The sequence below is a fragment of the Hyperolius riggenbachi genome, chromosome 12 (genome assembly GCF_040937935.1).
Source record: "Hyperolius riggenbachi isolate aHypRig1 chromosome 12, aHypRig1.pri, whole genome shotgun sequence".
In the NCBI taxonomy this organism is placed as follows: domain Eukaryota; kingdom Metazoa; phylum Chordata; class Amphibia; order Anura; family Hyperoliidae; genus Hyperolius; species Hyperolius riggenbachi.
Window position 1 is genome coordinate 97,835,988 of NC_090657.1, and position 13,771 is coordinate 97,849,758.

At 40.8% G+C, this 13,771-nt stretch overlaps 2 protein-coding genes across 15 annotated transcripts in view; one reads left to right on the plus strand and one right to left on the minus strand.

The window, feature by feature from the left end:
• Positions 1 to 13,771, minus strand: part of LOC137541444 (dickkopf-related protein 3-like) — a 219,941-nt gene that overhangs the window by 79,556 nt on the left and 126,614 nt on the right. For 6 of the 10 annotated variants that reach the window (XM_068262748.1, XM_068262745.1, XM_068262743.1 and 3 more), the window contains one exon: positions 11,337 to 11,452. In XM_068262748.1, the coding sequence (XP_068118849.1) occupies positions 11,337 to 11,348 (12 nt within the window). In that variant the 5' untranslated portion in view covers positions 11,349 to 11,452. Of the gene's footprint in view, positions 1 to 11,336; positions 11,453 to 11,577; positions 11,633 to 13,103; positions 13,285 to 13,771 lie in introns of all 10 variants that reach the window. The other 4 variants (XM_068262744.1, XM_068262741.1, XM_068262746.1 and 1 more) reach the window with 3 other exon arrangements.
• The window catches only part of PLXDC1 (plexin domain containing 1), a 101,823-nt gene that overhangs the window by 49,660 nt on the left and 38,392 nt on the right, over positions 1 to 13,771 (plus strand). For all 5 annotated transcript variants that reach the window (XM_068262732.1, XM_068262733.1, XM_068262734.1 and 2 more), the window contains one exon: positions 10,832 to 10,975. In XM_068262732.1, the coding sequence (XP_068118833.1) occupies positions 10,832 to 10,975 (144 nt within the window). The remainder of the gene's footprint in view (positions 1 to 10,831; positions 10,976 to 13,771) is intronic.

Consider the following 13,771-nt stretch of genomic DNA (forward strand, 5'->3'; position numbering starts at 1 on the left):
TTGCGACTGGGACTAATGCTGCATACACACTTGAGATAAAAGTCTTTGGAAAAAGCAAAATCACAGACCAATTTTACTCCATACCATGTAGTATGAGAGCCATACCTACACAGTCTAGTCTATGGAGCTGCACTCCCCATCAGATAAAATCTTTGCAAGGTGCTGCACACAAAGATGCTGTACACATTCAAAAGATCATTATCTGCAAAAGATCTGTTCCTGCAAAAGATCCATTCCTGCAAAATGCATTCATAGTCTATGAGATCTGCAGATCATCATACGCACCTTGTTTAACAGGCAATCATCTGCAGATCAGATCCACCAGGATGGATTTTCAGATCTGCAGATGATTGCCAGATATGCAGATGAAGTCTGTTAAACAAGTTGTGTATGAGGATCTGCAGATCTCATAGACTATGAATGCATTTTGCAGGAATGGATCTTTTACAGGAAGAGATCTTTTGCAGATAATGATCTTTTGAATGTGTACGGGCATCTTTGTGTGCAGCATCTTGCAAAGATTTTATCTGATGGGGAGTTCAGCTCCATAGAATAGACTGTGTAGAGTATGGCTCTCATACTACATGGAAGGGGGTAAAATTGGTCTGTGATCTTGCATTTTCCAAAGACTTTTATCTCAAGTGTGTATGAAGCATTAGCAAAACTACAAGAGCGATATGTGGTAAGATTTAAACTGTTAAAAGTAGCAGAATAGAGTTTAGAGATTTTTAGGGTTGAGGCCCATGTTGTGTATTCTTTTTAGTCACAAACTGAATCAAAAGCAATTACATTTTCACTCTTTCTGTACCAAAATAAAAGACTTGTAAAATGAAAATAAAGTGATAGAATATAAAAGAAAAACAAATATTGTTTCTTAGGAAGTTGTTTTTTTAAATGTGTATACTATGAGGGTATATTACTATTATTTTTGCAAATAAGGTCTTGTAATCAAAGATAGGATACAATGAGAAAACAAAAATCAAAAAGAGACACCTTTATTTCCAAATACAACATTGTCACCATACATTGTACTAGGTACATGATCTAAATGTTGTAATAACCAGAATGGATAAGCAAATAAAATATGTAGGTTTAACTTATAGTTATCACTGTTTATTGTAAAGCTATAATCGATGTAATTGGAGAAAGTGTTTTTTCTATTTTTTTCCTTTATTTTCCCTTTAAAATGCATAGCAAATAAGGGAATTACTAAATAAAATGTTCACACACTAAAAGCCTAATTTGCCCTGAAAAAAACATATAGATCGATAGTGATAAGTAGTAATAAAGTTATTGGAAAATGAATGGGAGCAGCGCCGATATGTGAAAATTGCTCTCGTCCCGACGTAGTTAAATATGTACTCACTGAGCTGGTGTAAAACTGGAAGGCTAGTGGCTGGTACAGCGGTTGTTATGAGAAAAAGTGGAGGCATTGTCAAAGGAGCAATAGATGGTGTGCTCCGATATCACGGTTATGAAAATATGGCATGTTATTTACTGTTTTTAAATGTATAACAACTGTATAACAAATGTTTAATACAACATTAAAACTGTGGCCTTTAACCACTTCCCAACTGAGGGGTTTTACCCCCTGACCACCAGAGCAATTTTCACCTTTCAGCGCTCCTTCCATTCATTCGTCTATAATTTTATCATTACTTATCGCAATGAAATGAACTATATCTTGTTTTTTTCGCCACCAATTAGGCTTTCTTTAGGTGGGACATTATGCCAAGAATTATTTTATTCTAAATGTGTTTTAATGGGAAAATAGGAAAAAATGTGGGAACATTTTTTTATTATTTTTCAGTTTTCGGCCTTCATAGTTTTTAAATAATGCATGCTACTGTAATTAAAACCCATTAAATGTATATGCCTATTTATCCCGGTTATAAAACCGTTTAAATTATGTCCCTATCACAATGTTTGCCGCCAATATTTTAGTTGGAAATAAAGGTGCATTTTTTTCAGTTTTGCGTCCATCCCTAATTACAAGCCCATAGTTTATAAAGTAAAAGTGTTATACCCTCTTGACATAAATATTTAAAAAGTTCAGTCCCTAAGGTAACTATTTATGTATTTTTTTAAATTGTAAATTTTCTATTTTTTTTTTAATTACAAAAAAAAAAAAATTGGGGAGTGTGGGAGGTAAGGAGTTAATTTTTTGTGTAAAACAAGTTTATTTGTGTGTAAAAAATGGTTAGGGTGTAGTTTTACTATTTGGCCACAAGATGGCAACATTACCAATTTGTTTCATGCGACCTGCAAGCGTCCTTCCGGACGCTTGCAGGAAGTAGAAAGAGGCTGGGACTTTGTTATTTTTTCACAATGATCGCGCTACTCAGCCGAGCGGCAGCAGATCATTGCGGGGCTTAGATCAACGAACGGGAATGGATTTTCCCGTTCGTTGATCTCTGGGCGAGCAGGCGGCGGCGTGTTTACTAGCGGCGGGCGGCGTGTTTACGAGCGGGAGCGCGGGAGTGCGCAAAGTACGGATTTCTCCGTCCCTGGGGGTGAAAGGATGGAAAAAGGGGCGGAGAAATCCGTACGCACGGGGGTAAAGTGGTTAAACTATTTGGGTGTCACAGTAATTTGTTGTAGAAGGTAAGGCTTCTCATTGGGCCCAGCCCTGGCCAAGCCTGAGTGACTGCAGGAGTAGATTATGGAAGTTAACACAAATTTGACAGTAATCCAACAATTACAGAAACAATAGGTGAAACGTCTTACGCACTTGTAATCTTGCAAGCTTTAAAAAGAAATTAAATTTGACCAGACCTCCAAAATCTTCACATGTCCTACATAATAAAGTAAAAACAGCTGGATTCCCTCACCCCACCCTGAAACACATGCTCAGACCAAAGAACACCAGCTATGGACTAAAATCTTTCAACTACACAAACACTGTCTTTCTTCCATGTTACTGGCAATGACCTAAAACATTTACTGAACAAAGTGAAACTATATTAGGATAGCTTGCATAAAATCATGTCTGTGGGCATAGCCTGGACAGTGCTCTTTATTTTATTATACCATCCCTTTCAACAAAGCTGGACCTGTGAATACATGGATACTGTACATCCAATATAAACAAATGACTACACATCTGTGTACAGTCTCAAATTTCTCTGAATTGTCCTGAATTTCTACAGCTGAAAAGATGTGCAGGGAAAACTGAGGTTTACTGGAGTTCATATTTAGGTTATGTAAGGACAGAACAGCCCCACAATAGGCATGATTCACAACGCTTTTTCACCTGTTTTCCTCTGTTTTCACCTTATTTATGTTACTTTTTTAAGTTCCCAAAGAGCAAAAATATAATAAAATTAAGATAAGAAACGTAATACTGAAATGAAGTTAATCAAGAACAAATTACTTTGAGTGTTTATTTTGCTTGTAAATGTGCTGAAAGGTTATTTTTATTAATTAGGCGATACATAAGTAATTTATGAGAAGTTTTGTGAATAGAGCCCAACATGTTCATTTCTGTAGCAGCTCTGTACTCAGTGACGATTTGCACAATTCTCAGACTTTAGTATTGTGACACAAATGTATTAACATATGCAAATGTTAGAAAGAAGTGTTTCACAATCAGCAGGGGTGCTGCAGTCCTACAGAGTTTCTTGTGTGTACAGGTAGTCCTCGATTAACAAACAAGATAAGGACTGTAGGTTTGTTCTTAACCTGAATCACCTGAATCCATTCTCAAAGTGTACCTGAGACGAAAAGATATATATTTTATATATACCTGGGGCTTCCTCCAGCCCCTTCTGCATTGATTTCTCCCATCTGTCTTCTTCCGCCTCCTCGTTCTCCGAGTAGAAGACCCGTTAGCTTGGCCAGTCAGTGCCAGTCGGCGCAGTTCGCCGTGCACGCACCGCCAACTCGCTCGGTAGCTGGAAGCATTCTGCACCTGAGCGGCCAGGTGTGCGCAGTGTGCCAAGCTACTGGGGCCTCTACCGGGAGAACGAGGAGACGGAGGAAGTATGTATAAAACCTTTATATTTTTTCGTCTCACGTTTCCTTAAAGTCAGAACACTGTGCTATCTCTGCCTCCTGTACCTCTTCTATGCCACCCCTCTCGTGCTTCCAGTGTCCCCCTCTGTGTCTTCAGTGTCCCCCTGTGCCACCTCTGCCCCCCAACTGTGTCCCCTCTGTTTCACTGTTCCCTCAGCTTGCCTCTCTATGCCACCTTTGCTCTACTGTGTCCCTCAGTACCACCTCTGACCCATATCATCTTTGTGCCTCGTGTCTTGGTGATGATCATGTTCTAATTTTGCTTACGCAAAATTTCACATAACATTTGGCATTTACAATTATACGTAATTATGCTTTTGAAATTGATTAGATTTCATGTAATCCACACAAACTTCCAGAATGTCCCAGTGCTGGATCACATGTTTGCCTTAAAATGTGTAACACATGTATGCTTAACACGGAACTCACTAAATGGTATAGTGTACCGCAGCCAAACGCAATTTTACTGAGTTTAAAAAACATTTTTTTTTCTTTGAATTTTTAAAATCAATTTTCTCAAAAACTAAAAAGCTACAAGGTTCTTGTAATGATTGGTGTCAGCGAGAACAGATTGCTCTGATTATTGGTGATCTGCAGTATCACCAATAATACAGATGCCATACCTGATTATGTGTGATCTGCAGAATCACCAATAATACTGGTATAGTTGGAAACAGGGCAACCAATGTAAGAGTAGGTGTTTGGTGCAACAGTAATGATGGAGATACTTGCTTTCCCAGAGGTGCTGGGAGAGAGGAATATCTCTATATAATACAGGAATACAATCTCCAGCAAGGTGGAGATACAGACAATAGTGAGATAGATTACCCGAGGAGCGGGTAGAAGTGAGTTTAAACAAGCGTACTGATCACCCGTGGGGCGGGTGATTCAGACTATAATGTAGTCACTATCACCTGAGGAGCAGGTAGAGTGGATAGTACTGTAGTGACTATTCACCTGAGGAGCAGGTGATTCAGACTGTACTGCAGCTACTGACCACCTAAGGAGCAGGTGATTCAGACTGTACTGCAGCTACTGACCACCTGAGGAGCAGGTGATTCAGATAGTACTGCAGCTAGTAATCTCCTGAGGAGCAGGTGATTCAGACTGTACTGCAGCCACTGACCACCTGAGGGGCAGGTGATTCAGATAGCACTGCAGCTAGAGTTCACCTGTGAAGAAGGTGATATTAGCAGAGGATCCCTCACCAGTGACTAGGCTCACTGGTGAGGACAGAAGAGTCAGACAAGCAGATTTGGCAACGAGCGGAAAGATACGGTACAGAGACAGAAAGCTAGATCAGAGTAGTGTTTCAGGCAGAGTCGGCAACTATATCAGATAGGTAAAGGTACAGGATCAGTAAACAGAAGAGTAGTCAAGCTAGCAGAAGGTCATAACAAATACAATTCAATTAGTACTTTAAGCTATCAACAGAATCTGGCTAAGTGTGGATCCCCAGCTCCTGCTGGTTCTAGCACACTTTGGGATCTGACTAGGTCTGAGTGCTAACACGTAGAATTTGCAACAGCAGACGCGGAGCAACTGAACGACCTGTCCTATATATACTGCAAGCGCTCCACAGCGCCGCCCCAGTCACTCAGCCAATCCGGAGCATAGCTGGAGTCAGCTGACCGACTGATCAGCTGACTCCCCTTCTAGTTGCATAAAGGTCCTGTCGCCTGGCGCGCGCGTAGCCCTTAGTCTATGAGCAATAGAAGGATCAGGCAAAGCACCAGCATGTAACTGCGCGGTGGAGACCGCCGGCTGCGACGCGGAGATAGCCGTCATGCCGCTTGCTGTTGCGGCAGTATCTCCGCTATCCATTACAGTTCTTTTTTTTTTACTTGTTCCTATTTACTTTTGTATTGGCGGGCTGTCCATAAGTTGGACTTTGTAAGTTGGGGACTACCTGTATTTTCAGTGTCTTTGCATTTGCTGTTTACTTAAAGTGAACCAGAGACGAAGCACCCTAATGTATTTCACCATATATATCAGTGGGAACATTAGAGAAAACACCTACCCTGCTGTCTGTTTCATTTTTAACTATTCAGCTTGCTTCTAAACAGCCCTGATAAAATCCCCGACTGAGCATTCAGTCTGGCTTTGCTATAATGACTCAGCTATAATAATTCCTGAGCAAAGCCAGATTGAATGCTCAGTCGGGGATTTTATCATGCCTGATAAGAAGCAAGCTGAACAGTTAAAAATGAAACAGAGAGCAGGGTAAGTGTTTTCTCTAATGTCCCCACAGATATATGGTAAAATACATGAGGTTGCATCTCTGGTTCACTTTAAGTCCAGACTGGACAAATTTGATAAAATGTCTTGTGTTTTTAAACTGGCCCACCTCCCAAACCCATTATCCTGATGGGAAAAAACCCTTGCAGAACTGCTAGCAACATTCCCAAGTAAGAAGGAAATTACAAACCTGTGATTGTCCCTAGGTTCCTGATATATCCTGAATATGCCTCACTTTATGACATTGATTGGGCCAATTAATTTCTACAATGCCCTGCACTTTGCTGCTATCTTGAAATGATTTTAGAGTGCATTTCCAAGTAATTATAGAATCCTGAAGCGTATGGAAAATTATAAATTCAAAGTGATATGTAAAAAGTCAGGGCAATGGTATAAAAACAAAAGGAAAAAGGAAAGTGCCTAGGATATAATGGTAAATTTCATTTTGCTTAAAGCGGACCTAAACCAAACATTTTTTTAATTAAGAATATTTAGTTGCACTACTCTGACACAAACAAAGATAATTAACACTCCTTCAAACCTATGAGCATTTCAGTGCATGCTTTTCACCCTTCTCTTTTCATAGCTAGGATTATACTGGGGGCAGCCATTAACAATTCCTCCATTGCCAGACACCATCTACTCCACCAGTTTGCCGGAAAGATTCCGGCAATTTGAAAGGAAGGGAGGGGTTCCTCCAATAAATGTAAAACATTTTATATTTGTCATCATGCAGCTGAAAAAAGGCTGCTATTTATTATTAGAATTTAGAAAATAGATTTTATTTCTGAAATCTTGTATTTTTAATTTGGGTCCACTTTAACAAAATACTAATATATTCATCTTAGTCACAACAATAGACAGTTACAGTCTGCTTAAACTAATAGCACACAAATAATTAAATGTTTCCATGTTTTTATTAAACACACCAAGTAAACATTCACAATGCAGGTGGAAAAAGTATGTGAATCCCTAAACTAATGACATCTCCAAGAGCTAATTGGAGTAAGATGTCAGCCAGTTGGAGCAAAATCAATGAGATGAGATTTGAGATGTTGGTTACAGCTGCCCTGCCCTATAAAAAAAAACACACTCCAGTTTTGGGTTTACGTTTCCCAAGTAGTATTGCCTGATGTGAATGATGCCTTACACAAAAGAGCTCTCAGAAGACCTACGATTAAGAATTGTTGACTTGCATTAAGCTGGAAAGGGTTATAAAAGTATCTCCAAAAGCCTTGCAGTTCATCAGTCCACGGTAAGAAAAACTGTCTATACATGGAGAAAGTTCAGCACTGCTGCTACTCTCCCTAGGAGTGGCCGTCCTGTAAAGATGACTGCAAGAGCACAGCACAAAATGCTCAATGATGTGAAGAAGAATCCTAAAGTGTCAGCTAAAGGCTTACAAAAGTCTCTGGCATATGCTAACCACGCTAGCGAATCTATGATACGTAAAACATTAAACAAGAATGAAGTTCATGGGAGGATACCAGAAGAAGCCACTGCTGTCCAAAAAAAACATTGCTGCACGTTTAAAGTTTTCAAAAGAGCACCTGGATGTTCCACAGCAGTACTGGAAAAATATTCTGTGGACAGATGAAACCAAAGATGAGTTGTTTGGAAGAAATACACAACACTGTGTGTGGAGAAAAAGAGGCACAGCACACAAACATCAAAATCTCATCCCAACTTTCAAGTATGGTGGTGGCATCATGGTTTGGGGCTGCTTTGCTGCGTCAGGGCTTTGGCGGATTGCTATTATCGAAGGAAAAATGAATTCCAAAGTTTATCAAGAGATTTTGCAGGAAAACTTAAGGCCATCTGTCCACCAGTGAAAGCTCAGCAGCACATGGGTGTTGCAACAGGACAACGACCCAAAGCATAGAAGTAAATCAACAACGAAATGGCTTAAACAGAACAAAATACGCCTTTTGGAGTGGCCCAGTGTGAGTGCTGATCTCAACCCGATTGAGATGCTGTGGCATGACCACAAGAAAGGAATTTATACCAGACATCCCAAGAATATTGCTGAACTGAAAAAGTTCTGCAAAGAGGAATGGTCAAGATTTACTCCTGACCGTTGTGCATATCTTATCTGCAACTAAAGGAAATGTTTGGTTGAAGTTATTGCTGCCAAAGGAGGTTCAACCAGTTATTAAATACAAGGGTTAACATACTTTTTCCACCTGCACTGAGAATGTTTACATGGTGTGTTCAATAAAAACATGGAAATATACCGTAATTATTTGTGTGGTATTAGTTTAACCTTTTCGGGACCACGTGCATTAGATTCTACGCCGCACTTGTGGCTGTTCTAGCCTGATGCGGCGTAGGATCTACGCTGGCCCGCAATTTCCGCTCCCGACGCGATCGTGCGCACCCGGAGGGGGAGATTAAGCTGTCATATGACAGCCGACATCTCCCCCGAGTGATCAGCAGCCATCACGTATGGCTGCTGATCACGTGATCACTACGATCGCCGTCGGATCGCAGTGATCAGTTTGACAGCTGCGGCGGCAGGGGGGAAAAGAAGAGGATCCACTCACCTCCCTGCCGTTCCCGCGACGATCGGCACCCCCCCTCCGGCCGGCATCTCCGCTCCGTCTGACGTCAGCGCCGGGTCCCGGCTTGATGACGTCATCAAGCCGCGACCCGGAACTGATCGTCAGACAGAACGGAGATGCCGGCCGGAGAAGAGGGTCCCGTGCGGCTCATCGCTGGAGCCTGGAAGGTGAGTGAAGGCTGCTGGCAGAAGGGGGGGCACAGGCCACCATGGGGGGACACAAATACAGCCAGCCACAGACGGGATCCGGCCACCTGACCCCCCCCCCCCCAAACGTGCGCACCCCCCTCCCGCGCAAAATGCCTGGTCCTTAAGGGGGGGGGTAGGCGGCCGGTCCCGAAAAGGTTAAGCACACTGTGATTGTCTATTGTTGTGACTTAGATGAAGATCAGATCACATTTTATGACCAATTTGTGCAGAAATCCATATAATTTCAAAGGGTTCACATACTTTTTCTTGCTACTGTATATGTTTATTCATAAAAGTTTGATAAAAGATTCCATGCAACAACATGTTATAGCCAGCAATAATACAATAGGAGGAATTGATGCCTAATAGACAGAATTTTTAATCTTTCAACAAAATTAGTCGTAAAGCCGTATGAGGACATGTTGATACTGAGCCAGTTGGATAATATATATACAGACCAATTATCTGCAACTTCCTGATATAATGAAGACCTAAGTGTGCCGAGGCAATGTAACAGAACATAGTATAAGCCAAAAAGGGCTAGAAAGAATGTTTTAGTGAGTTGAGTGATGTGTCTAGGGGTGTTAGAGGGCCCCAGTAGGAGGAGGTTTTAAGTCCCTTAAAGAGAAACTCCGACCAAGAATTGAACTTCATCCCAATCAGTAGCTGATACCCCCTTTTACATGAGAAATCTGTTCCTTTTCACAAACAGACCATCAGGCTGCGCTGTATGACTGATATTGTGGTGAAACCCCTCCCACAAGAAACTCTGAGGACCGTGGTAGTCCTGGCAGTTTCCTGTCTGTGAACCTTGTTGCATTGTGGAAATAGCTGTTTCCAACTGCCAAAAAGCATGCAGCAGCTACATCACTTGCCAACAGTAAAAATGTCACCATGTAATAAATGTCAGAATGTAAATCAGGGATTTAAAATATTTTACAATGGGCAAACACTGACTAAATCAGTTATACATAATTATTGTAAAAATGAAGCACTTTTTTATTACATTATGTTCACTGGAGTTCCTCTTTAAGTAAGTTTACCCATGGTGTTGGTGTTGATTTGGTAAGAGGGATAAAAAAAAGATAAAAGTATGTGGATATGATCACCTCTTATTAGGGCTGGCCAAAGGGAGGAGATCCAGCCTGGTTTGAAAAATCTAATTTTCCACATGGACCCCCAGCTTAGTTCTCTGCTATGTAGCCAAACTAATGTTCTCAATACAACAATTTTCCAATAACCACTAACTTGTATACGGAGGGATTAAATTAAGTAACCCTACCTTCAGGTGTAATACTGCACACTGCAGTGATCAGTCATCAAGCATATACATAGGGGTTTTCAGGTCTCCCTTTGGGAGTCTTTTACCAGTCTTGCCATCATAAGTCTCCTTTTCAGCCTCCCTGCTCTAAGCTGCCACATCATCAGTTTTCCCTTTGAACCTGCCAAGCAGTGGGGCAGGTAGGTGAGAAAGTTTTGCTTGTTGATCTAGGTTCACCAGGCCTATCTAACTCTCCCTGACCCCACCCACATCTATGTAGCTCACTACAACTTGAACTGGACACAAAGAATGTTTTACTTTAAGAATAAGTGGAATAGAAAGATTATCTGTAAAATTTTAATGCTGTGTGGATTATGTATGTAAAATTACTCTTGATTTCCTGCCCATAAAAAGTAGGAAGTGTGATCAAATTCCTCCAGTGGACAAAAATTATAACAGTGTGGGGGGAAGGGTCAGAGTCTGAGGTTTTTATTACTATCTGTATGCCAATTGAGATTTTCTTTGCTTTTATCAATTTATGGTTTAACTTTTTTTTATTTGCCTTCTAGGAGGACAGCCACAAGTATTATGCCTCAAAGGTTTTTGGGCCTTCAGAGTTGAGCGGAAAAGGCCTGTGGGAGGATCTGTTACAAGACAAGAGCAAAAAGTCCAAAGTACATAGCACCCTCTCCAATACACACAGGCAAGCCGCGGTGAGACGTTCCCTGTGCTGACAGTAAACTAGGAAATGTTGTACTTTAAAAAAAAAAATTGTTTATATTCAGTCTAAAATCAATTTTGTAAACAAAGTAATAATATGGGCTCTGATAGAATCAAAGATTCTATGCGATAACCTGATAAACATGCTACAACATTTCTAAGCAAAAGGTATATTAGCTATGACTAGTGCCAACAGTAAAAGTTTATTTTGGTAGCTAAAAGCATGTGCCAGCTAAGTGGTATTTTAGAAGATAAAAATAAATTTTTTTTAATACAATTTAGGATATATATATAACTTCTTGCACTCCCTCCTTTCCTCTAGGGTTCTGAAAAACAGTCAATTTTGTTCCCTACCTGGGAGGTCATCAGTCAGTAGTTCTTGGTGCAGAAGCCTATTGTTCCCCACTCAGCTGTGCCAGTCAAACAATAGAGCAGGGCTTCCTTCGACCTTAGACCAGGAGGCAGGGAACCTGATGTTATAGACACAGAGAATAATAATCATGACCTTTTGAAAACTTGAAGTAATGTCACTTCCTTAATGTATTAAAAGCGTTTTAATTGCCAATCAAAATCACAGCTACAAAGCTCTGTTTACCTGGTACTGGGAATGAAGGAAGTGTTGAATATAATTGCTTTAGTTCTTCTCCAGTCTACCAGCAAAATAAAGGTCATTAGTACCATTAGTGTAGGTCCTCATCTCCTCTAATACTCAGAAGAATTAAACAATAAGGTCTGTGCAATAATAACTATAATAGTATTGGGGTATTAGCAAACAATTCTGTTGCTAGATGTGCACATAAGTATACCAACTAAAAGCTTACAAATATGCATGTTTATTGGAGCAGCACTGTGGCATTATGGTTTTTCCTGAAGCCATTATTTAAGGGAAACTAACTTTACCATCTGCAGTGGTGTGATGGTCGCATAAGTGCACTATAGACAGATTGACTGTTTTCTAGCCATGATGGAAATACAGACAGTTACAACAATTAATGATTTGAAGATAACTTAAAAGAGAAAGTACTGTACTTTTGGGTTAAGGCGTGTACACACGCCATACTGTAGCAAACGACGGGTCCGTCAAACCCTCCCACTGGGCGGGCGTTCTGCCTACAGTAGAGCGCGTGTACAGTCTGTCGGCAGACTGATAACACTGCTTCTGACAAATCCGCTGAGTGGATCTTTCAGAAACAGTCTTATCAGTCTGCCGACAGCGTGTACATACGTGCTACTGTCGTCAGAAAGTCTGCCCAGCGGGAGGGTCTGACGGACCCGTCGGTTGCTACAGTATGGTGTCTGTACGCGCCTTACGAATTATACAAACTGATTTGCATAAGATTGTTTAATCAGCCTATATTGGCTCACTGTTTCCAGAACAAATGATTACCACTGTGCTGGATGAATAATAATGTTTAGCTATATCTATTGAAGAGTAACGTACCTATAAGATTGTGTCCCAGAAGTCAGGGCTGTTTTACACCGAAAATTGCTAAAAACTTGCAATTCCTGTGATTTTTTTCATGATCGCGTACAAAGTGCTGCATGCAATGCTTTTGCAATCATAAAAACTGCAGTGTGAATGGAGAGAGGAAGCCAATGCATTAACGATTTACTGATCACTGGCAAGCAGAAATTGCAGCCCAAATGCTGCGGAAAAACTTGAGGCATGAAGCAGCTATCAATGTACTTTCCATTCTCTGTTATATCACTGAAATTTTGGATGCAGTTTGTGTGCCATGGGTGATTCATGGCCTATCACTTGCAGATAAGAATCCCACGTCTGTAAGGTACCGTACTTAAAGCCAAGCTAAAGTCAAATGAAGAAGGCATCATTACATTAAAGAGAATCTGTATTGTTAAAATCGCACAAAAGTAAACATACCAGTGCGTTAGGGGACATCTCCTATTCCCCTCTGTCACAATTTCACAGCTCCCCGCCGCATTAAAAGTAGTCAAAAAAAAGTTTTAATAAGTTTGTTTATAAAGAAAAAAAATGGCCACCAAAACCAGAAGTAGGTTGACGTACACTACAGTATGTCCACACATAGAAAATACATCCATACACAAGCAGGCTGTATATAGCCTTCCTTTTGAATCTCAAGAGATCATTTGTGTGTTTACCTTCTTCCCCCTGCAGCTCTCATCCATTGAATACTAGTGACAGGCTGATCGTTTCTTCCTGCAGACAGCTCTGCCCGGTGTCTGTAATTCCTCAGTAATGTATGTGACAGCCCAGCCAGCTTCTCTCACAGCCTAACAGAGGAGGATTTATCCAGCTTGTAAAAGCAGGCCTCTTCTTTCACTGATAAGAGAGCAGAGAGGCAGCCTAATGTAAATAACACACACACGGGAGTGTGCATAGAGGGGGCCTGGAGGGGGCGTGCATAACAGATCAACAACACTGAAGAGTTGGCAGCCTTCCAGACACAGGGCGACAGATCCGACAGGAGAAAGATAAGTTGATTTATTACAGAGATGGTGATAGTAGAAAGTGCTGCAGTAAGCCAGAGCACATTAGAATAGGTTTAGAAACTTGTAGGATAGTAGAAAAAAGGATGACATTTTTGTTACAGAGTCTCTTTAAGGCAGGGAACACACTTGAAAAAAAACTGACATTCTGCATGATGAGACTGCACATTTGGTCAGTCTTCTCTATCAATTACATCAACTGCTGTGAAAAAACGTGCACGTTTTCCTTCATAGAAACACAGTATGTGTGCAGAAAAAGTATGCAGAAAAACGCGTGCAGAAGACTGAAAGAATAGTGTGCTCCCTGCCTTAGCAATGTT